This window comes from Odocoileus virginianus, chromosome 18, assembly GCF_023699985.2.
Source record: "Odocoileus virginianus isolate 20LAN1187 ecotype Illinois chromosome 18, Ovbor_1.2, whole genome shotgun sequence".
NCBI lineage: Eukaryota > Metazoa > Chordata > Mammalia > Artiodactyla > Cervidae > Odocoileus > Odocoileus virginianus.
Genome location: NC_069691.1, coordinates 1 through 24,350, shown reverse-complemented (window position 1 = coordinate 24,350; position 24,350 = coordinate 1). Strand labels below are relative to the sequence as shown.

General features: G+C 50.5%; 1 protein-coding gene across 1 annotated transcript in view; it reads right to left on the bottom strand.

Moving 5' to 3' along the window:
• Positions 1–23,527, bottom strand: part of GABBR2 (gamma-aminobutyric acid type B receptor subunit 2) — a 64,957-nt gene extending 41,430 nt beyond the window's left edge. Inside the window, exons 1-3 of the mRNA XM_070480752.1 lie at positions 23,516–23,527; positions 22,436–22,543; positions 15,394–15,516 (exon numbers count right to left, since the gene is read on the bottom strand). Coding sequence (XP_070336853.1) covers positions 15,394–15,516; positions 22,436–22,543; positions 23,516–23,527 — 243 coding nt within the window. The remainder of the gene's footprint in view (positions 1–15,393; positions 15,517–22,435; positions 22,544–23,515) is intronic.
• Between the last annotated feature and the right edge of the window lie 823 nt (positions 23,528–24,350).

Sequence of the window (24,350 nt, the reverse complement as noted above, 5' to 3'; positions counted from 1 at the left end):
CTTTAGGGAGACACTCTTAGCCATAAAGAATGAGCATCCCACCAAGTGGCTGACGGTTCTGTCTCAGAGAGCTGTGGGTGCTGCGGTGCCCGGACACGCTGGTTCCCTCGTCCCTTGCTTCCCTGGCAGTTTCTATGGCCGACGGCTTCCTGCAGCTGCAGGCCAGGTGTTTTAACCTGCCTAAAGTTCCAGTCTGCAATTTGCTCACCCTCTGACTCTCAACTGCAATGAAAAATGCTACAGAAGACAGAAATCTCCTAGTTTTTCCTTCTTTCCTGTCCCTCGCTCTCTGTCTTCCATGAGGGAAACAAATGTTCAAATGATGATTCAGGACTTTCAGGAAAACGTGAGCGTGGAGGGACTCATTCAGGTCTGTGGGGTCTGCACATGTGAACCTCCCCAAGTGGCCCACCTCCAACTCAGTCTTCATTTTCTTTGTCCCCATCATGGTCTCCAGCTGGGGGTTGGAGGGAGGGTTGGTAGGGGGTCTGGGCGTCTGGACTTCAGGGCTCTTAGATTCAGGTTTTTCTTCCCTCCTGTTTTAGCCTTAAATGTACTGTCCTGGGTCTGTTTCTAACTCTGGTATCCAAAGTGCAGTCCTGGGCCCTTCCTGGAGGTTGGTGAGGGTCTGGGTTCAGAAATTTCCAACCCTGGCTGCACACTAAAACCCATGGCAATTTCTAAAAGATCCCAATGTCCAGGCCTCTTTCTAAACCAATTAAATCAGAATTAATGGAGTGTGTGGCATAAGTACCAGTACTGTGAAAAAGATTTTTTCTGGGGTGATGTGGCCAGGATTGAAAACTACAAATCTAGCCTACCTTTATGTAAATAACTCTTACAGCTCAACAATTAAAGGATAAATAATTCAACTACAAGGAATGGGCAAAGGACTTAGGTAGACACTTCTCCTAAGAAGATAATACAAATGGCCAATAAGCACACGAAAAGTTGCTTAACGTCATTAGTCATTCAATAGTGAGTCTTATCAAAACCACAATGAGATACCACTTCACACCTGGTCGGATGACTGTAATCAAACGTGCAGGTGAATAACAAGTGTTGGCGATAATATGGAGGCCCTGGAACCCTCATGCATTGCTGGTGGGAATGTAAAATGGTGCAGCCACTGTGGCATGGTCTAGCAATTCCTAAAAATGTTAAAAAAGAGCTACCATGTGACATAACAATACTACTTCTATATATATGTGTGTGAATATATATACGTATACACATATGTATACACACACACACCATCGTGGTTATCTGGGTCATTAGATCTTTTCTGTATAGTTCTTCTGTGTTTTCTTGCCACCTCTTCTTAATACCTTCTGCTTCTGTTAGGTCCATATCATTTCTGTCCTTTATTGTGCTGATCTTTACATGAAATGTCCTCTTGGTATCTCTGATTTTCTTGACGAGATCTCTAGTCTTTCCCATTCTATTGTTTTCCTCTATTTCTTTGCACTGATCACTGAGGAAGGCTTTCTTATATCTCTCCTAGCTATTCTTTGGAACTCTGCATTCAAATGGGAATAGCTTTCCTTTTCTCCTTTGCTTTTTGCTTCTCTTCTTTTCACAGCTATTTGTAAGGCCTCCTCAGACAACCATTTTGCTTTTTTGCATTTCTTTTTCTTGGGGTGGTCTTGATCACTGGCTCCTGTACAATGTCACAAACCTCTGTCCACAGTTCATCAGGCACTCTGTCTATCATATCGAATCCCTTGAATCTATTTGTCACTTCTACTGTATAATCATAAAGGATTTGATTTAGGTCATATCTAAATGGTCTAGTGGTTTCCCCTACTTTCTTCAATTTAAGTCTGAATTTGGCAATAAGGAGTTCTTGATCTGAGCCACAGTCAGCTCCCAGTCTTGTTTTTGCTGACTGTATAGAGCTTCTCCATCTTTGGCTGCAAAGAATATAATCAATCTGATTTCTGTATCGACCATCTGGTGATGTCCACGTGTAGAGTCATCTCTTGTGTTGTTGGAAGAGGGTGTTTGCTATGACCAGTATATTCTCTTGGCAAAACTCTGTTAGCCTTAACCCTGCTTCATTTTGTACTCCAAGGCCAAACTTGGCTGTCATTCCAGGTTATCTCTTGACTTCCTACTTTGGCATTCCAGTCCTTTATAATGAAAAGGGCATCATTTTTTGGTGTTAGTCCTAGAAGGTCTTGTAGGTCTTCATAAAACCGTTCAACTTCAACTTCTTTGGCATTAGTGGTTTGGGGCATAGACTTGAATTACTGATATTGCAGACATCCTGGAATGCGAAGTCAAGTGGGCCTTAGGAAGCATCACTACAAACAAAGCTAGTGGAGGTGATGTAATTCCAGTTGAGCTATTTCAAATCCTGAAAGATGATGCTGTTAAAGTGCTACACTCAATATGCCAGCAAATTTGGAAAACTCAGCAGTGGGCACAGGACTGGAAGAGGTCAGTTTTCATTTCAATCCCAAAGAAAGGCAATGCCAATGAATGTTCAAACTACCATACAATTGCACTCATCTCACATGCTAGCAAAGTAATGCTCAAAATTCTCCAAACCAGGCTTCAACAGTACATGAACCAAGAACTTCCAGATGTTCCAGCTGGATTTAGAAAAGGCAGAGGAACCAGAGGTCAAATTGCCAACATCTGCTGGATCATCAAAAAAGCAAGAGTTCCAGAAAAACATTTATTTCTGCTTTATTGACTGTGCCAAAGACTTTGTGTGGATCACAACAATTTGTGGAAAATTCTTCAAGAGATGGGAATATCAGACCATCTGACTTGCCTGCTGAGAAATTTGTATGCAGGTCAAGAAGCAACAGTTAGAACCAGACGTGGAAAAATGGACTGGTTCCAAATTGGGAAAGGAGTATGTCAAGGCTGTATACTGTCACCCTGTTTATTTAACTTCTATGCAGGGTACATCATGTGAAATGCTGGGCTGGATGAAGCACAAGCTGGAATCAAGATTGCCAGGAGAAATATTAATAACCTCAGATATGCAGATAATATCACCCTTACGGCAGAAAGTGAAGAGGAACTAAAGAGCCTCTTGATGAAAGTGAAAGAGGACAGTGAAAAAGCTGGCTTAAAACTCAACATTCAAAAACTAAGATCATGGCATCTGGTCCCATCACTTCATGGCAAATAGATGGGGTAACAATGGAAACAGTGACAGACTTTCTTTTCTTGTGCTCCAAAATCACTGCAGATGGTAACTGCAAGCCATGAAATTAAAAGATGCTTGCTCCTTGAAAGAAAAGCTATGAAAAAACTAGACAACATATTAAAAAGCAGAGACATTACTTTCCAACAAAGGTCCATCTACTCAAAGCTATGGTTTTTCCAGTAGTCATATATGCATGTGAGAGTTGAACCATAAAGAAAGCTGAGCGCCAAGGAATTGATGTGGTGGTGTTGGAGAAGACTCTTGAGAGTCCCTTGGACTGCAAGGATATCCAACTAGTCCATCCTAAAGGAAATCAGTCCTGAATATTCATTGCAAGGACTGATGTTGAAGCTGAAACTCCAATACTTTGGCCACCTGATGAGAAGAACTGACTCATCTGAAAAGACCCTGATGCTGGGAAAGATTGAGGGCAGGAGGAGAAGGAGATGACAGAGGATGAGATGGTTGGATGGCATCACCGACTCGATGCATCCGAGTTTGAGCAAGCTCTGGGAGCTGGTGATGGACAGGGAGGCCTGGTGTGCTGCAGTCCATGGGGTCTCAGAATCGGACACGATTGAGCGACTGAATTGAACTGATACACACATACAGACACAAGAGAAGTAAAAATACGTGTTCACAGAAAAACTTGTACATAAATGCTCATGGCAGCACTACACAAAACAGTCAAAAGTGCAAAGTACCCAAATATCCGTCAGCGGAGAAATGGACAGATGAAATGTGCAATGTATCATACAGGGGGGTAGCACTGAGCCATGAAAAGGAATGAAGCGCTCATACATGCTGCAACATAGAAGAACCTTAAAAACATTATGCTAAGCCAAAGAAGCCACACACAAAAAGTCACATATTATTGTATGATTCTATTGGTATGAAACCACCAGCGACAGCAAATCCACAGAGCCTTGAAGTAGATTAGTGGTTGCCTGGGGCTGGAGAGGAGGAGGAGTGCAGGGTGATGGTGAAAAGAATAGGGTTTCTTTTAGGAGTGATGAAAATTTTCTGGAAGGAGATAGTGAGGATAGCTGTACAACTTTATGAATGTACTGAAAACCACTGCAATATATATTTTAAAAACTGAACTTTTTGGTACGTGAATTATACCTAAGAAAAGATACCTGCCATGCAGAATGGCTTGGAAAGGGCTACAAGTGGGAGCAGGCCTGCTTAGAAAGTCGTGGTAACAACAATAAACAACTGAGTGACCTACGCAATGAAGGTTCTCGACTCACTGTCCCTGTTGTGCAGTGTGTGTCAACTGCAGCACCCCCTCTGGGATGGGCGGCGATGGTCCTGTGGACCTCCGTGGAAGGAGTGAAGTGGTGCACCGGGATAGGATTTGGTAGTAGAGTATGCAGGACTTAGCACAGAACTTCTCAGAGAATATCCCACCGATCTCATAATAAGATTGCCCTAAGACTGGCTTCATTCAGTTGTTCAACTAGTATTTACTGAGTGTGTTCTACGTGCCAGGCATGTTTGCCGGTGCTGGGGATACAGCAGTGAATAATACACAATTCTGCCTCCTCCCTCTTCTCACGGAGTTCGCCCTCGTGGAAGGCAGGCAGCGGTGACAGTGATGGGAAGCGGACGGGAGGCACTACAGTGGTCCTTATGGCTGAACATCAGCACCTATTTCCTTGTCTCCCGGGCGCAGAGCAGGACTGCTCTTTCTTGCCCTGCTGAACGCAGGCATGAGAATTAAAATGTGAGGGAGAATGAAACACGAGTGGAAGTGCCATGTGACGGTCTGGAACGGAAACTCTTGCGGTGCGTTCTTTCCGTTTGCCACAATAACCATCCTGGAAGGTGGCCCGCCAGCTGTGTCCTGAGGTGACGCTGCTGCGGGCGGAGGCTACAGTTGATTCTCTGTGAACAAGGGCTATGATGAGCAAAACCTTGCACGCCTGGTCCTCTTGCACTTTTCACCCTCTGAGGGACATTGCATCCAAACCCAATCCTGGCTCGTATTCTAGAAAAGCAAGCCAGCATCTCAGCACATAAGGCCAACACAAACCCAGGAATCTGGAGACACGTGTCACGGGGAAGACGACAGCCCGTGCCGTGTGCCTCTCATCCCGTGCACCAGACTGTGCAGGCCGCCCGGGAGCTGAGCGCGGCACACAACAGGACTCCCAGCAGCGACGAAGGCGCGGCCGGCTGACACCGCTTACAGAGAGGTGGGCTGGTCGGAATCCCCCCAAAAACAGGCGATGTCTCCGTGTTGCCACAGCCCGTGTTTCTGCCAGCATGGACGTGGCGGGAATCGTCTCTAAAGGCTGTCTTTGCTCAAGAACTGGAATGTCTTTACTAAGTGGTCAGAAGATGCCAGTACGGCAGATAATTTTCCAGCTGTTTTGCCCCATGGCACTTGGGAATTCCTAGCACACAGCCCACTGCCTGCGGAGCACCTGGACAGGGGGAGGCCGCAGGATGTCTCACCACAGGGCCGTCCCGCGGTGCAGGGGGTTCTGCGTCGTTAGCTTTGTGTCCTGAGGGGCCTCAGCAGCCCAGGTGCCTCCTGAAGACACCAGGGAAGTCAATAATGACTGAAACAAACTGCAGTCTCCCACGGGCCCCAGATGCCTTCTGAGGAGAGATGTTCCAGAAACCCAGCTGTGGGTTTCCGGCAGCGTGGCCTGTCCATCCCCGGGGCGCACAGTGCCGAGGGCAGCTGGAGCTGAGCCGGGATGCCTGCCAGAAGGAAAATGTGTGCGGGCATCCTTACAATGTCTCTCTGGCATATCACTGCAATTAAATCTCACCTAGTTTTCTCATTTTAATAACTTAATCTGGAACTTACACCTCGTCTCTTCTCCCAGAGGACCCGCGGTAGCACGCAGTAAAAGCCCAAACACAGGACAGCTGAAAAGACAGACGCACCATCGGAAGGCGGGACAAGCGCTCAGGAACCTGGGAGACGACGGTTTTGCCGGCCGAGTGTTGAGTCTGGCTCCAGCTTTCTGGCAGCCACGGTCAAACAGAAAACAGAGTGCCTTATTCCGTTAGGGTTGCTTGATCAAAGGAAGGAAACAGATGCAAGTTCATGCCGGGGCGGGGTTGGGGGGTGGTTCGGGGGTGAGCACAGCCCATTTCCTGGCACTTTTCTGAGGATCTATCCTGTGGATCTTTATGTCGGGGGCATTAAGTTATACACTGAACAACAGTCTTTTATAGAAAATGCTGAATCATTCTTCAATTGACAGCTTTAGCTTCATAAGTGGGCCCTTGATAAAAGGTGAGAGTGTAATATTAAATTAAACTGCAACTCGGCAAAGACATTTCTTGGAGAAGTCGGCTTAATGGGCCCAGACAGATGGGGTGAATTCGGACATATGGAGGCACAGGGAGAGAGTTCCAGGTGGAGGGAACAATTTATTCAGTAAATATTTACTGAGTACTTACTGCGAGCTAGGCCCTGCCAGTGGGTGTTGGGGACACGCAGATGGCCTTGGCCTCTGAGGAGGTCCCAGACTAGGAGGGGCCAGGTGCGCAGACAGATAATTACCAGTGTTTGACCAGATGAGGGGCCAGCAGGGTGAGGCAGGGGCCCAGACGGTGGCGTCCAGGGCAGCCTGCTGTTCCAAAGGCTCCTGGAGAAGATGCTTCTGACCGCCTCTTGAAGGTCGACTAGGAGGTTTTAGCACGGAGAAGGCATACTGGGGCGGGAGGAGGGTGTCCTGGGCAGAGGACATGGGCATGGAGGGAGAGAGTGGGACACTGTGGAGAAGTGTCAGTATTACGGGGAACTGAGCACGGGCCGAGGGAGGGGTCTGAGAGACGAGGTGGGGCAGGGGCGGAAGTGAGGCCAGATTTGAGGGCCTCCTGAACTGCGAAGGAGTGAGCTCACCCTCCGGTCGATGGTGGCGGGAGGATTTAAACAGCAGGATGACAGGGTCGGGACGTCAGATGGTGTGACCCCTCTCCTGGGGGGGCTTAGGGTGCTGGGGTGCTCTCAGCGAGTGCACCCACCCAAGGTCCAGCTGAGTCCCACGACCCTGGCTGGGATGAGGTTTGCCTCAGGTGGGGCCTGAGCAGGGCCACCCAGAGCCCACGGATGGCTCGTGATGAGAGCCCTGTCCTGCTGCTCAGGGCTGGCAGTGATGACCCACTGGTTGGAATGTGACCTTGGCATTGAGGCCTTGGGCCTCCAGGATGCCCGGGGCAGCCCACAGGCACACCCCTCACCCCGCCATTCTCATCTTTCTTATTTCAAAATGAACAGTGGGAGACAGAGCTTGGGCAAGCTTTATGAAGATACCAGATGTTTCTGAAAGAGTCTGCTTTAGGATTGGATTTTCTTTTTTTTTTTTTAGCGCAACTATAGAGGGAGGCAGAAGATAAGAGTTAAAATTATTTAAAACTCTTATGTATTTGCCTCTTCCAATATCTGTTTCCATAGAAACGTAACTGGAATGAGACACCAGTTTCAGCGCCAAGTGCAGCCCATGACTTCCAAAGCCCCCATCTGCCTCCACCAAAAAACATGGCCAAAGCGGAGAATTTGGAGGGAAGTTTGAAACACTCCTCTGGCCCAGAGTGCCCTTTACTCAGTTACTGTCTGGATGGCCAGAAAGCCACAGGGCCCAGCGCCTAGGTGGTTCCTGGGATAGACTGCCTGGCAGCCCGTGCCGCCGGCCTGCTGCCATTTCTGTGAGTGAACGTCACACGTGGCTCCCGGGGGTGACCATCTGCACGTGATTCCATCTCTGCCGCCACCTGTCTGGGAAGCAGATGGGAGGTGCTCAGGGAACACAAGGCAGCCTGGGGCTGCTGCCTGAGGGGCTGCTGGGGCGTCAACGCCGGTGGTCTTCAGTGCTGTCGGCCTTTAGAGGTCATCTCCTCTCCCTTTCCAAACCCCTTTAGAACAGCCAGGTGGAGGCACAGTCAGTGGCCTGGTAGAGAAGGCAGGCTTGGAAGAAAGCAGACAACCCTTCCATCTAGATTCCCAAGCTGCCCCCTCACACCATCCTTACACACTGCTTTCACTGTGGGGGAAATGATCTCAAATTATTTTCCTTAAAAAAAAAAATTCCACATGGGTGTGTGTGTGCACACACATCCACAGCGTCAGTTCTTGGTTTTCATCTTACTTGATCTAAAAGCAGCACTTGACACGCTTCATCAAAACTTCCTTCTCGAAACATTTTCTTCATTTGGTTTCCTAGACACCAGACTCATCTGATTTTCTTCCTGTCTCTATGGTTTCTCCTTCTAGGTCTCCTTCGCTGTCTACCTCCTACTTCCCAGACCTCCAAGCACTCGGGTAACTGAGGGTCCGTCCTTGGCCCCTTGGTGTCCCCATCTATGTGCCCCCCGCCGGCCCCGGGGCTCTCAGCCACGACTTGGGTCATCTGTATGCCGACTGCACCCAAGTTCCCCTCTCCAGCTCACATTCGCCCTGAACACCACACCCGTATGTCCAACACCTGCTCACCATCACCACCAGCAGAGTAGGTAGACAAAAAAGGAGAGTTTCCCCCTTTTTTCCAAGAATACAAATTGTATTTTAAAAATCTTTTTAGCATATTTGGCAGATTTGTCCACACCTGCTACATCTGAAATACAGAGACAGCCAGTCTTCCCATCGGACTCCATAAAGCAGAGGGGGCAGGGCTGAGGCGCCGTGCAGGAGCGCCGGGGCCTGGGACAGGCCGTCAGGGTGGGGGGCCTGGGGTCCTGGGCGTGGCTGGAAGCCTTCGTCTCTGGAGACCTCTCGCTCCTCCTTCAAACACCTCCCAGGCAGGGACAGCTTCCTCCCCCTTGCCCCCATCTCCGGGGAGCTCTCTCTCCTGGCTACCCCCTTGCTTACTGATCTCCAGGTCAGAGTCCCCTGGCCTGCCCGCCTCCTGTTTCCGTCACTGCTTAGCGATTCCTTGGGCTCCAGTCAGGCCGTCTTCTTTCTGACCGGCCCCATTCCCTGGGTGGCCACACTCACTCAGCCCCACACCTCCTACGCTCAGCGTGCTGACCACCCCTCTCCCAAATCCCTGCCCGCTGGAAGAACTGCTCCTTGGGCTCGAGGACCCTGCATCATCTTCCGAGGCCCTCTGCCCAGAAAGGAACCCCTCACGCTCCCTCCAGAAACTGCTCCTCATCCTGTGCCTGACCTCCGTGATGAGGTCCAGTGTCCGACACCCAGTCAGAAGTCCGGGCACCGCCCTCGCTGCCCGCCTGTCCTTCCCACTTGGAGCTGATCAACCGCCAATGCCTGTCACGTCTGCTTCCGTAACGCCTCTCAAGCCTACCCACTTCTCTCTGTGCCCACTGCAACTGCCCCGCTGTAGATCTCCGTCAGCGCCTGCTTGGATTACTGCAAAAACTGTCTCTGAGCCATTTCGGTCCTTTGGCCTCACCCCTTCACCTGTTCTCCTCCTGCAGCCAGGAAATCTGACCGTGTCACTCCCTGATTAAATGTCTTTAATTCTGAATTTAAACTCCTCTGCTTAGCAAACAAGGTCCCCAATGACCCGGCTCCACCTCTGTCATCAGTTGTCCTTCCTGTCTCTCCCCAAAGGCACCCTCAACTTGGGACAGCAGAACCACACTTATATATTTTTAAACCATTTAGAGAAAAATGATAAACTAACGTCAAGTTTAATGTCGAGAAGCTAGGTGCTTTCCCTCTGAGATCAGAGGGCAGGCAAGGCTGTCCTTTCTCACCTTCCTGTTCAACATTGCCCTGGGAATGCTGGCTGACACAGAAATAAGACAAGAAAGGAAACAGAGGCCCACGGATTGGGAAGGAAAAAACAAAACTGTCCCTTTTGCTGATGACATGATTATGTAGAAATTCCTAAAGAATCAACAGAAACACTCCTGGGACTAACAAGCAATTATAGCAAGGGTGTATGACTCAAAAGACTTTGTAAGATGCAAAAGTCCGTTGCTTTCCCATACAATTGATTTGAAATTTAAAAACACCATTTATATTAGCACTGAAAACAAAGTAAAATACTTAGGTATAAATCTAACAGAATATGTATAAATTTATGAGGAAATCTGTAAAATTCTGACAAAAAAAATCGACATTGATCAAAATAAAAAGCTATTCCATGTTCATGAACAGAGACACAATATTGCCAAGACATCAGTTTTTTCCAACTTGATCAATAAAGTCAACACAGTCCCAAACAAAATCCCAGCAAGTTACTTTGTGGATGTTAACAAACTAATTCTAAAATTTACACGGAAACGCAAAGACCCAGAATAGCCAACACGATACTGAAGAGTGAAAGTCAGAGAACCGATATTATTCAACTTATTTGACTTATTAGGACTTGGTGGTTTCACTGCTACAACCCAGGGTTCAATCCCTGGTTGGGGAACTAAGATCCTGCAAGCTGTGAGACATGGCCAAAAAACAATAACAACAAACAGAAACTGAAATATACAAAGAATCCTTAAAACTCTAATTAAAAAGTGCATAAGAGATATAAACATATACCTCACCAAAGAAAAAATATAAGTGGCAGATAAGCATACGAAAAGATGTTCCACATCATACGTCATCAGGGAATTGTGTATTAAAACAACGACGTGGGAGCACTACACACACTACAACGGCTAAAATCCAAAATACCGACACCACCAAACCCTGGCAAGGACGGAGCAACAGACACGCCCACTCGCTGCTGATCCGAATGCACATGTCACTGCCGCAAGACGGTCTGGCCAAACTGAACATCATCTTAGAGATGATCCAGCAGCCTTGCTTCTAGGTGTCTACCCAAATTAGCTCAAAACTTATGTCCATGTAAAACTCTACACAAAAATACTTACAGCCGCTTTATTCCAAACTTGGACTCAACCAAGATGTCCTTCAGTGGGCAAATAAACTGGTATAGCCATACGACAGAATACGACTCGGTGATAAGAAATGAGCTATCAAATCACGAAAAGACATGGAGGACTCTTAAATGCATGTTGTTAAGTGAAAGAAGCCAGTTTAAAAATGTTACATCATGTGTGATTTCAACTACATGACATTCTGGAGAAGGCAAAGTCATGCAGACAGTGAGAGGTCAGTGGTCGCCAGGGGGTGGTAACGCATGGAGGGTATTTCAGACGGCGATACTGTTCTGTGTACACTGTAATGGTGGATACGCAAGTTTATGCATTTGGCAAAGCCTGCAGAATGTACGGGGCTTCCCTGAGAGCTCAGCCGGTAAAGAATCCACCTGCAATGCAGGAGACCCCGGTTTGATTCCTGGGTCAGGAAGTTCCCCTGGAGAAGGGATAGGCTCCCCACTCCAGTATTCCTGGGCTTCCCTGGCGGCTCAGAGGGTAAAGAATCCGCCTGCAATGTGGGAGACCTGGGTTCAATCCCTGGGTTGGGAAGATCCCCTGGAGGTGGGCATGGCAACCCACTCCAGTATTCTTGCCTGGAGAATCTCCATGGACAGAGGAGCCTGGTGGGCTCAGTCCACGGGATCGCAAAGAGTCAGACACGACTGAGCGAGGAAGCACAGTGCATAGAATGTACAACAGGAAGAGTGGATTCTATGTAAACTATGCACTCTAGCCAGTAATAATGTATCAGTAGTGGTTCGTCAGTTGTAACAGACATACCACGTAATGAAGATGTTAATAGTGGGGGAAACTACGGTGTTTGGGGGAGGACATACGTGGAACTCTCTATACTTTCTATTAAATTTTTCTATAAACCTGACAAGTATAAAAACTTTTAAAAACTGCTGAACATCATGTATTTAGAATAATATCTAGCACACGACAAGTATTATACAAATATTTGTCACATACAAATGAATATATGTGGAGCTGGGAAGCCCCCAGTAGGACTCCAGAATCAGTTTCATTCCCCCGACACTTCCACAAGTTGCTCCAGATCTCTTCTGTTATTCTCGAGCCTGTCACCCTGTTTATTGACCTCCAGCTGCTCCCAGAATCTGTGACTGTGCTTATCTGCATGTGTACTGTCCGCCCCCCACTAGCCTGTGGCCCCATGAGCTCGAGGTCACACTATGGTGTTCACCCCCATCTCCCAGGCAGCTGAGGTCTCGGTTCAGGAGGGTGATCTACAAAGCGCTGTCCTGCAGATGCGGGCGGCCCCGCACACAGCAGGGGTGAGCCAGATAGGCTGCCTGTCCTCAGAGGAACATCTAGGTGCTGGGGACAGGAGTGGGGCAGAGCAGGGGCTTAAATCTGGTGGAGCTCAGGAACCCATCAGCTAATACAGGGGCCTGGAACTGAAGTTCTTTTACTTGTCAGAGAAGGTTCTGGAAGAAGGGGACAGCACGGACAAAGGCTTGAAAGTGCAAACAGAGCCAGGCCTGCAGGTGGACTCCTGAGGTGTTCAGAGCATCCAGGGAGACCGCAGGCATCCGAGGTTGCTGTGGTCTGAGGATGGGAGAGAACAGACCACAGAGACCTTTCATCACCTCACCCCCAAGCATAAACGTTCCCTCTCGCTGGGGGTTCCGGAGAAAACAGCCCCTCGAGGAGAAGTTAGCACCCTTAGTCCCTGGGCATACTGCTCAGCTATCCTGCTGAGTCTGACAGAGGAGGGTCTGAGGGAAATCAACCGACAGCTTGGCGATGTTTGGTGGAAAAATGACAATGAGCCGACAGGACTGTGGGTCCACAAATCAAAGGTTCTGCTGCCATGGCGACAGAGTGACATGGCGCCCTGAAATTAGAGAAAAGAGGATCCCGCCAGGGAAGGTTCAGGGAGAAATCTCAGCAGATGCTTAGAGAGAAACGCGGAGACAGGGGCCCCGGGGCCTTGGTCCGGGGGAGTCTAGAGGCCACCGGCAGGACCCCTCCTTCCCGGGCTCTTCTATACAGAGAAGCACTTCCGTGGCAGCCGGCACCTCCTTGGTTTGAGAGCCATCCCTGGAAGGCCTGGAACGGGCTCGGCCTCTAGGCACAGAGCCATGGGCAGCAGCAGAGCTCACCACAGACAGCGAGGGAGGAAGGTGATGTGAGCGATGGTGGCCGGTCACACTGATGCCGCACAAGGTCCATCTCCTGCAAGTGGCCCAGGGGACAGGCTCCCTGCATTTATTTCCGGAGCCAGCCTCTTCAGGCTGACTCTAACCCTGCAGCCTCTCCCGCCACAGCCGGATCCCGGGGACCCCGTCGCCTCCCAGCCCCACCTTAACCCTGAGTGAAGGTGGCAGCGCCCGGCCTTGCCGGCGGCCCTGGGGCTCAACACCAAGCCGTCGAGGTCTGCTGTCTGCTCACCCGCCCCAGCTCCAGGTCTGCCCCGGGCTCTGCCTGCCTATTTCTGTTAGCTAATTTTAGGCTTTATGTGCAGAATGTGAAAACACTTCTTTGCCCAGCCCACTTCACAGACCAGTCAACAGTCTATGACAGCACCTGAAAACTGCGGAGTGCTGTCATTTATCGAAAGACGGGATGGGGACGTGCGTAAGGCAGTAGCTGGTGGTGTTGCCTCTAAACCGCAAGGTGACCTTCATGTGTCAGTCGCTCTGTCCGACTCTTTGCAACCCTGTGGACTGTAGCCCGCCAGGCTCCTCTGTCCATGGAATTCTCCAGGCAAGAACACCAGAGTGGGTTGCCATTTTCTTTTCTAGGGAATCTTCCCAATCCAGGGATAGAAACCGGGTCTCCCGCATTGCAGGCAGATTCTTTTACCGTCTGAGCCACCTTAGGTGCCTTACATAATCTCTCTGGGTTTCTGTTTCCTCATCATTAAAATGGGAATTCAGGATAGCACCTATTCCACAGAGTTACTGTGACAATTCAGTGAAATTAACACACACCTCTAGCTACTAGCATCATCATTATCATTACTCTTATTAGCATTACTGCTTATGATTATCATCTCCTGAGCCAGGGGGCCCAGTTAGCCAATAACAGCTCATCCTCCTGTTCACAGCCTGTCTGGATGTCCAGACCCTGGTGGCAGGTGGTGAATTCCCCTGGGATGGAGCTAGGGGCAGAGCCACTCCTCTGTCAGTTGTGCAGACAAGTGATGACCAGACATCACCTCCCCTCCAGCCACAGCCTGTCTGCCCAAGGGACCTCAGCTGAGCGCCTGCCCCCTTGGCCCACGAGCACAGCCAGCGCAGGTCTGTCCTCTGCCGAGTCTGGCTCTGCCTGTCTGGAGTCCTGCTTCCTCCCAGGATGGACACTTAAGGCAGTGAGATGAAGGCGCACAGCCCTAAATCCTTCCCCTAAATCCATGTTGTCAGGAGACATGGAGAGCGGCATTCTCTGCCGCTGCTCCGACTGTGTAACTTCTTAACCAGGCTCAGCGAACCCTCTGCCTGTCTCCAGACAAACGAGGCTGGGTGACTTACTTGCTAGAAAACCTTCTTGTCCAGAAGGATAAACACCTATGTCCCCAATGCATAAAAATGACTATTTCCAGTCTAGTTTTGAAATTCACACTAAATCCCACAAAAAGATTTCCCTGATAATTCAGTGAGAGCCCTAGAGAAAACTCCAGTTTTCTCGATAGAACCTGCTAACCTACAGAGAAATCATATAGTAAAGCCACTGCCTTCAAGCTGGCTCTTTCCAACAAAGGCGTCTTTAACTCTTCTAAGAGAAAGTCATCACTACAACTTCCTTAATTGTGAACTTCCCTAACTGGAGCATCCTAGGAAGACCAATGTGAGTTAAGAGCAAGGCCAAATGCAAGACTACTAAAATATATATTTAACGGTACTTTTATGTAAGGTTCTCCTTTTTGACAAGACATCACTTTGAAGATTCTCTAGTAACTAGAAGGAGCTTTCAGAGTATTTATTCCCTAACAGCAGTCCTGAGGGAACTTACTTTAAAGGAGAGATTAAAAAAGCAATGTAATTTCTCGACTGAAGCATCATATAAATGGGGGCTTCTACAATGTGTAGAGAATACACTGGTTTAAATGAACCAAACTTTCTCCTTAATTCTGCATATAGTAATACATCTAGGCAAACTCACCATCTTTTCCCAGGAGTGACGACCTTATATTTGGCCTTCCTGAGTAATACAGATCTCAAGGGAAAGGAACAGAAATAAGGAGATGTTCCTGATAGGGATCGTGGGTCCACACAGAGCTATGTATTTCCTCGTAATCACCTTGATTTCTTGTCAAGAAGCACCTCTGGGGCAGCTGGGGAGACTGCCTCCCCCCGGCTGGTGCCGGACGCTTACCTCCACGCGGTACCTCTCCGCCGTCCTTCTCAGGGGGACGTAGTGCCTCCCCCCGGCTGGTGCCGGGCGCTTACCTCCACGCGGTACCGCTCCACCGTCCTTCTCAGGGGGTCCACAGCCTGCCAGCAGATGAGGATGCAGACGTCAATGAGCAGCATGCCCCCGACGATCACGAGCAGCTTCTGGTCCTTGATGATCTGCAGGGAGGGCCGGGGCAGAAGGGGCGTAAGAGGGCTTCCCGAGCAGCAGCCAAGGGCGGCTGAGCGAATGGCTGCACCTGAAAACCCCCCGGGGCCCCTCACCACCCACGGGGTGAATCCAGACAAGCTCCCTTGCTCGGCATCCCAGGCCTTTCAGGAGCTCGGCTTATCCACGCCCCCCCCACACACATGTGCTGAGTTAAGTTTGATGCCTCTCAGGCTCTGGCCCTGCTGTGATTTTTCACCCCAGGCCTTCGTGGGTGCTGGTTCTTTTGTCTAAAACACTCTGCTCTGTGTGACAGGCTGCTAGAATCCTTGGAGACTCAGACGCACTGTCGCCTCCTCCAGGAAGCCTCCCTAACTCCCGCAGCAGAACTAATTACCTTTGTTCCCATGCTTCATTATACTTAATAAGTTCAATACTTACTAGTAATAGTAGTAACTACAAGAGGAGAATAAATGCAAATGCTGCCATTTAGTGAACACTGTGCCTGCCTCGAGGTTGATTGTTTCATACATATCATCTCATATAAAGGCAGATACTGTTATTATTCCCATTTTTCAGCTGGAGAAACTGAGGCTAACACTGGGGGCGAAGTCACTTGCTCAGTGGAACAGACCCACTAAGGGGTAAAGCCGGCAAGCTCCTCCCCTCGCCAGAGAGCACAGCCTCAAACATTTGTAGCACCTACCAGACGCTACAGTGACCAGGTGCTGCATTGAGCTGCATACAGTCTACCCTCCTCAGTAAAGCGGGCAGCCCCAGACAGAAGGGAAGCCTGTTTTATTTATTTGTTTACCTTCAGCACCGAGCAGGGCCTGGCATGCAGTTGGTACTTAAAAGTTTGATGGATTGAATTGAGATGAAGGAATATATAAAGAAGAAATATAACTCCTGTCCCACTTTGCAGCTGGGGATATCTTTATTACACTGTGAGATTCCCAGCCCACTTTATGTGCGTTTGATGGGGACTGGCCTGGGGACAAATGCTGTCAGGGGTAAAGCTAACCTGTATTTCCCTCAGTGGGTCTTTATGTGTCCTCGCCCCCCTCCCCTAGCCCTGCCCCAATGCCAAATAAAAGCTAATGTGATGAAGCAGTTCTGGAAAAGACTGTAGAAAAATAAACAACAAAACTGAAGTAGAAGCTTAAGAAATATCACCAGGTCTGGCTTTTAATGATTAAAGCCATCCTTAAAGGAGAAATAAAAACTCAAGAGGCCTCTCTCTGGCTTAACTGTGAAAAGAACAAGAAGGTATTGCCAACTTAAGGCCAAAGAGGTCAAATCCACCAAACCACTTGACCTGGGGGCGGGGCGCTGACCAAGTCCCATCATCTGAGATTTTACAGAAACATTCAGGGAGCCCATGATAGCTTTAGAAACCTGGCTTGACCCTTGCCCTCAGGGGAACCAGGTCATACCCCGTTAGCCTTGAGAAATCGGGGCAAAAGGAAGAAGTGCCTGAGGAACTCAGGACAGGCTAGAAGGGGACTCCCTGCTTGATGCTCACCCAGCTTCCCTGACGTCCTTCCTGATTTTTCAGCTTTCTCTTCAAAAGCTGCACAAACTCTCCTCCGTTAAGTCTGCACATTGGTGCCGTGAAACTCAGCTCTCTCTGAGGCTAGGAGGTTAGCAGTGCTCCGCCCTCACTGAAGGAGAGGTTGGGAGTGGAGGCGCCCAGGAGCAATTAAACATCAAGTTCCGGAATCAGAGCTGAGTTCAAGTCTTACTAACTAGCTGTGTGACCTTGGTAAGGTTCCTAATCCGTCCGAGCTAGTCTCCTCATCTACACCATAGGGGATGATGACCACACAGATTGATAGATTACCATAGTCTGGTCGACTTCACTTTCACTTTTCACTTTCATGCACTAGAGAAGGAAATGGCAGCCCACTCCAGTGTTCTTGCCTGGAGAATCCCAGGGACGGGGGAGCCTGGTGGGCTGCCGTCTATGCGGTCGCACAGAGTCGGACACGACTGAAGCGACTTAGCAGCAGCAGCATAGTCTGGTTTACAGTTCCTGATCAATAGATGTCAACTATTACTATTAAATGTTACTCCCCGTGGTTTTTCAGGGCACAGATCAGCAAACTATGAATTTGGCCCCCGTTTGCCTTTGTAAGTAGCTTTATTAGAACACAGTCACATCCAGGCATTTATGAGTTTGTCTCTGGCTGCTCCTGTTCCACGACAGCAGTTAAGTGAATGTGACAGAGACTGTATGGCCTGCAAAGCCGCACATATTTACTATCTGACTTTTAACAGGAAAAGTTGCCTGACATCTTCTTTTGAGAAAATGGCATTTCTTTATTTCTTCAAAAGACTTCAGATATTTTGACTTGATTGAGACTGGTCTTCCACGAGGCTCAGCTCATTGCCTGCTTCCAGGGATGCCATTCCAGAGGGAACAGAGCCTGGATGGTGCCCCTGGGTTCTACAACCAGCGGCGCTGCCTTCCTGCCATCACTCAGATGACAGATGCTCTCCTGGCATTTTCCTGAAGCTGAGCCTGGACGAAATTCTGAGCCTGATGGTATTATTTACAACAGTATCAAGCTATATATGTAGTAAACTTTCTTTGTCTTCCAAAAAACATCTGGCTGCAAAACAGAAGATCTCATCTCTGAGTTACTGCTCTCCTCTCAATGTTTCAACTTGGTCCTAGTAAGAATTAGAGGCAGAATAAAGATGGTGGTAGTGAGGCTTCTCAATTCAAGATTTTACCATTGATCTTTAGGAAGAAAATGGTTACATACTATTACAATACTGAATTTAGAAGCATTAAGTCACCACATGTCAATACTTCCTTTAGCAGGCTTTGTTTCTGCTTACTGCCTTTAAGAATGTAGCCAAATGGGGTAAAGTTTGTATTTGTGTGTGTTTGGGGAAGGCATGACATGGTGGGTGGAGGGAGGTCAGATGAAGTGGGAGCCAGGGAAGGAAGAAAAGGATAAAGAGACTGGAAAAGAGTGTCAGACTGCATTTACAAATTCAGTTAAATCTTGTATATGTGTCAGTAAAAAAAATTAAGGGGCTCACTTTTAAAAAGTCTAAACTTAAAAAAAAAAAACCCCAAAATACAAAACAATGACAATAAAAACCGACCTTATGGCTCCATAAAAGGTTGGAATCATGGAGAATTCAATCCTACTTTTGCCCTGTGACTGCCACAACCCTTTCAAAGCGATCTGGTTCCTGACTTGAGATTTTGATCTGTGAAAGGTAAACATTTCTCTTCTATACTCTTAACCTCCTCTAATTTGGCTGATAAATGATACTCAGCTTTAGTGCCACAAGGCTGTTACTGGAATAACTAGAAAGCCCAGAGCAAAACATGTCTCACATTGGAAAGGTGTGTTCATCTGGCTTAAATCACTTTCACAACAGACTCAACTGGTGACTGAATCTTGTACTCAAAGCCTTTGACCGTGTCTCAGACAGACCCCCTCCCTGGACACCTGCCTGGCTCTCCCTTGGCCCAACCCCTGGGGGTGCAGCAAGTCGCCTTGTCCCAGGCAGCATGGCAGGCTGTGGCCACATCACGACTCCAGCCTCCGTGGGGTTTTCAGACAGCTCAACTCCCGAAGTCGTCCCTGGCACGCTCTGCCAATTGTTGCCGGACAGTCTGAGTGTTCTTGCTTACTGATCGCATGAGCATTGGGAAACAGAGGCTAGTTCTTTGTTACCAGTGATAATATGCGTGAGTCACATACTGACACAAAGGAGCCAATGCTGATTCTTCAAAGCCTCGATGGACTTTTCATAAATGACAGAGCCACAGAGTGGGAGGGGCCCCAGAAGTCACGAGTGCCTGTCAAACTTTGGCTTGCGTCAGCTTCAGTGAGAGGGCAGGTGGAAACACATATTCCCGGGCTGCGGGAACCCGACTCTTAGGGCTGGGGCCCAAGAAACTGCATTTCTAACAAGCTCCCAGGTGATGCTAATGATGCTGCTTTACAGCTTATACTCTGGGTGACCCTGGTCTAGACAGAAACCCAGGCTGTATATTAGTACAACTTGGGGAAGGCTAGTAACTCCTACTGGTCAGCTCCAGCCCAGGAGGTGCGGGCTGGGTTACTTCTTGTCGTTTTCAAAAGCTCCCATTTGACTGTAATGTGCAGTCAGCTCTGAGAAGGACCAGGTGGCCAGGCTCCTCAGCTTACAGACAGAAGGATGTGTCACAAATGCTCCTGAGGCCTGGTGAGAGCAAGGCCTTCCAGGTGAGCACAGGCAGTGGGTGGCAAACCTGAGCTCTTTTCTCCCTCCAAATGCAAACCTGTAGTTTCCCCAAGATGGTCCAGTGGTGGGGGGGGGGGGGGACAGAGAACGAGGCTACAGTCCCCGCCCCCATCTGGAGAGCAGCTCCTAGAATAGCCCTGGTGGTGCAGGGGCAGGTGGTGGGGCTGCCGCCTGAGAGGGACCAGTGGGCAGAGACAGGGGCACAGCTCAGGAGACAATACCATTTCAGGGCGCCCCCATTCCACAGACGAGGAATCAGAGGCCCTGAGCGATGAAGTGTGTGTGTCCTCATCGCTCAGTCGTGTCTGACTCTTTGCAACCCCACGGGGGTAGCCCACCGGGCCCCTCCACCCATGGGATCTTCCAGGCAAGAGTACTGGAGTGTGTTGCCATTTCCTTCTCCAGGGGATCTTCCTGACCCAGGGATCAAAGCCGGGTCTCCCGCATTGCAGGCAGACTCTCTACCATCGGAGCCAGCAGGGAAGCCCCTCATCTCAGCAGGGAGGAGATGAAGAGGTTTGCCCAAAGGACCCACAGCAGGTCAGCGGTGAGCAGGGAGGAGAAGCCTGCTCTCCTGCTGGCCCCACCACCTTGGGCTCGCTGCTGTCTGCCACAGGCGTGGGGGCTCATGACCCAGGTACGGGATGGCAAATGCAAGTCTGGGAAGCAGAACGGGAAAGAGGCACCATGCTCCAGAGCAGCGTGAGCTCATGGGGCAGGATCTTGGAAGGAGAGGTCTGTGAATGGGTTAGGAACACATCAGGGGTTTAAAGTGTGTGGGCGGACGTGGGCGGTAGAGGGGGAGTTGAATCAAGAAGAGGACTTTCGGAGAGTGGTGTCATGATGCTACCTCACCTCATCTCCGGGTGAGAGGATGGGGGACATGCTTCCTCTATGACCTCAGATGAGGCTGCAGGAGAACGCTCAGACGGCTGGAATGCTAGGCTCCCTGCATCCTGGGGACCTGGTGAGCCTACGTCTGACTCCTGCCTGAGAAACCCCCGGAGGGTGACGGGTCAGCTGCCCCACCGTGGGGCAGAAGAGGGGACGCGGCTACAGCCGGCTCAGTCTCCACCTGCGAGTGTGTAGGGGTGAAGGATGCGTGAGCGCCCCGGGAGCAGCAGTGTGGGCGCCAGGTGAGGGAGGGCTGTGCCCAAGGCAAGCTGGAGGGGCGAGCCCAGGACTGGGGCACTGCTGTGTGCCTGCGGAAGGAGCTACAAGTGGCCCACCGGGGGGTATTTCCCCCATGCTGGGGGCACTGCAGGAGCGTAAGGCCCGGTAATGGGGGCTTTGACAATCCCACAGAAGGACTCCATGAACACCTAAAGCGAAAGTGGCTCAGTCCTGTCCGACGCTTTGCGACCGCATGGACTGTAGGCAATTCTCCAGGCCAGAATACTGGAGCAGGTAGTCTTTCCCTTCTCCAGGGGATCTTCCCAATCCAGGGACCGAACCCAGGTCTCCTGCATTGCAGGTGGATTCTTTACCAGCTGAGCCACAAGGGAAGCCCAAGAATACTGGAGTGGGCAGCCAATCCCTTCTCCAGCGGATCTTCCCAACCCAGGAATTGAACCAGAGCCTCCTGCTTGGCTGGTGGATTCTTTACCAGCTGAGCCATGAGGGCAGCCCATGAGCACCTCAAGGGCCCGCTTATCCTTTCGGGAGCAGCAGGGTCAGTGCTGCTCCTGAGAAGTGAGGTCTTTCCTGCCCCTTCCACCACTTGAAGCCCCAACTCTGGAGGGTTCGGAAACCCTGGAGATGGGATGGTGGGGAAGAAACTCGGCAGCTCATCCACAGCCCCTCCTCTCCCAGGGCAGGCTCAGGACGAGCTGGGGGAGGGAGAGGCGCAGCCTCTGAGTGCAGGTTGGGGTTTTGAATGTAACGCTGGACTCCATGTATTAGCTGTTGACCAGACAACCTTCTAAGTCAGGAGACTTGCCTGAATTTTTCTCTAGGAGTAAGGGAAAATAAGTGCCAGCTGTCGGCGGAGTTAAAAAAGGCCAGTGTGGGGAAAGCTCTCTGAATGCATCCTAAGGGCTGAGCTTGACCAACGTGGTGCTTACAGCCAATGACACGGGTGGCAAACGCTTTCCATCCACACGGAGGCAGGGCTCCTGTCCTCTGAGGTCCTCTCTGAGAATGGAAGCACTGCATCAGCCCCCTTCCCTGTTTCACTTTCCCCTTTCAAGGGCTTCTCACTGCCCACGGGTTACAGTTCAAATTCCTAACTGTGACTCCTGCCTCTCCCTGCAGCCTCCTCTGTACCTGGGCCGCAGGGACGCCCCAGCAGCTGAACTCTCCCCTCCCTTCCCCAGGCGGGCCTGCACGTCGCTCCCTCTGGGGGATGGGTAAGCCCTCAACCTCGGCCTCCCGCTCAGCCTCCAGGTCTTAGCACGGGTGTCATTACCCCAACCCCTGAGTGCTGTACCCCAGGACCCCCACACGCACCCAACCAGCCCTTATTACCCTGCCTTGTAAACAATTTGTCACGTGTCTGATCTCCCCAGGAGGCTGAAGGAGTTGGGGGTTTGGTTTGGGAAGGAGGGGAGGGTTGTGTTTAGCTTGAATCCCCAGCAAGCAGCCCAGTGCCTGGCCATACAGTAGGCGCCTAAGAAGTCTTTTAAAAATAAATACGGGTGAACACTGCAAACACTCTGCGACAGAAGGAGCCATTACCTTCTTCTTCATTTTCACGTTTTTGAAGATGGCGTGGACTCTCCATGTCTTTGCAAACATTGCCCCGAAGGCGGTGGTGTAGCCCACGGTGAGAATCCAGGTCCTGACCTAGAGGCCGTGAGAAAACAGAGGGTCAGCATCGCCCAGGTGGACGGACCTGGTCTTTTATGAGAGTGTCCCAGCAGTGGGACTCCGGATGGTAGGGGCAGATGCTCTACTTTACATATGGTGGAGTTTCACTGGCCTCAGCAGTCCTTCCATCGCATGTCAATCTGATAGACCTTTAGTTCTATCAACCACTCACCAGACCCAGGGCCCTAGGTGCAGAGGCATGCGAGATTAAAACTCTGCCTTCCATGGGCCCACAGCCCAGTCACTCAGAGAGGCACAGAGGGTCCACAGACCAGCCTTCCGGTCCTTCCTTCCTCCTTTCCTTCCTCGACGGCCTTTTGCGTGCCTGCGAGGGGACCATAATTGCTGACTTCTCTGCCTCCTCACCCAAGTCTCTATGAGACCAGGCGGCCCCAGGAAACTCTGCTACAGTCCTCCGTGCTCCCGGGGTGTAGACAGCGGGGAGGGGGGGCTGAGATGGGGCAGGACAGCAAGCTTGCATGGCCCTCCTCGGGCATTAGTGACCCGGCCACTCCGCGAGGCAGGGCAGGACTCAGCCAGAACTGGCCCCGGGGACCCCTGACTGGCAGCTGCACCAGCCCAGCTCCCGGCCATCATGCGGGGCTGCTCAGTGAGGGGTGGAAGGCCAGGGGAGAGGGGCTGTGACCTCCCCACTCCCACCGTGGGCCTATCTCCTCAGGCCTTTCGAGAAAGACAGGAGCGACGCTGCCTGGGTCTAACCTTGGTCCCCGAGCCCACACTTGGACCTGAGGTCCTCGCTTAGGACTAAGGCTGTATCTGGCTCTCACCTGACCCCAGGGCTAAAGTGTGCCCTGATCCCTGGCCCCAGGCTGGTGGCTGCCGGAAACCACCAGCTCTGATAAGAGCAGAGAGCCTGATTCCTGCAGGCGGGGGTGGCCGGTAACCATCTGTTAGGTTGTGGGGGCATCCTGGGTGCCCACTCTCCACCTGCACGGCCATCGTGGCCAGGCCCCAGCCTCTCCTGAGTCCACCCTCACTGGCTGGTCTGGACAGCCTCCGAGACCCAGGAGACGCATCTCCCGGCCCCCAAACACGGCCCAGCCCTGGGCTGTGTGCCACCACTTTCTGGGGCCTCCCACTCACGGGGACGAAAAGGCTGTGTGCGCTGTGAGCCCTGGTTCTAGGCTATGGTCTTTCCTCTGCTCTCCCTCAGCCCTGCTGGGCTGAGTTAACCTCTGAAAGGCCCCCACCTGCCTCGGCTGGACTCAGCAGGAAGGTGGGTATGGAAGGGAAGAGAGAGACGGCTAGGGTGGGCAGGTCAGCCCAGCTCTCCGTGTCCAGAGCCCAGCAGCTTTGCCAGGCCTCAGCGGCCCATCCAGCCCAGGGCTGCGGCTGGTCGCGTAGGAGGTTCCCAGATACGCTCCCTTCATGCAGTGCCTTCACTCTGCCTTTTAGCAACTTGGCTCCCCAGCTTCTTAGAGACAGAACATTTCCTCTTTCCATTTTATCGGCAAAAATAGGAACTGGCTAGGGAGATGGAAAGACCAACCCCCTAAGGAAAGACAACAGTATTACCGCAACTGGTCAGAAACACAGACACATGAGGCGTGAACGCTGGTAATGGTACAGGTGAGGACTCAATCTTTTTTTTTTAATTTCGAAAATTTCAGGCAGGCAAGAATGAATCACAGTACTCTACAGAAGGTGTAGGATGGCCATATTATAAAACAAGGATGCAAGAAAAGTAAGCAGAGCAGAGACAGCGAAGGAGTCAATTATTGGGAACTTAGACCTGAGCTTATTCAATGATGAGATTTCACAT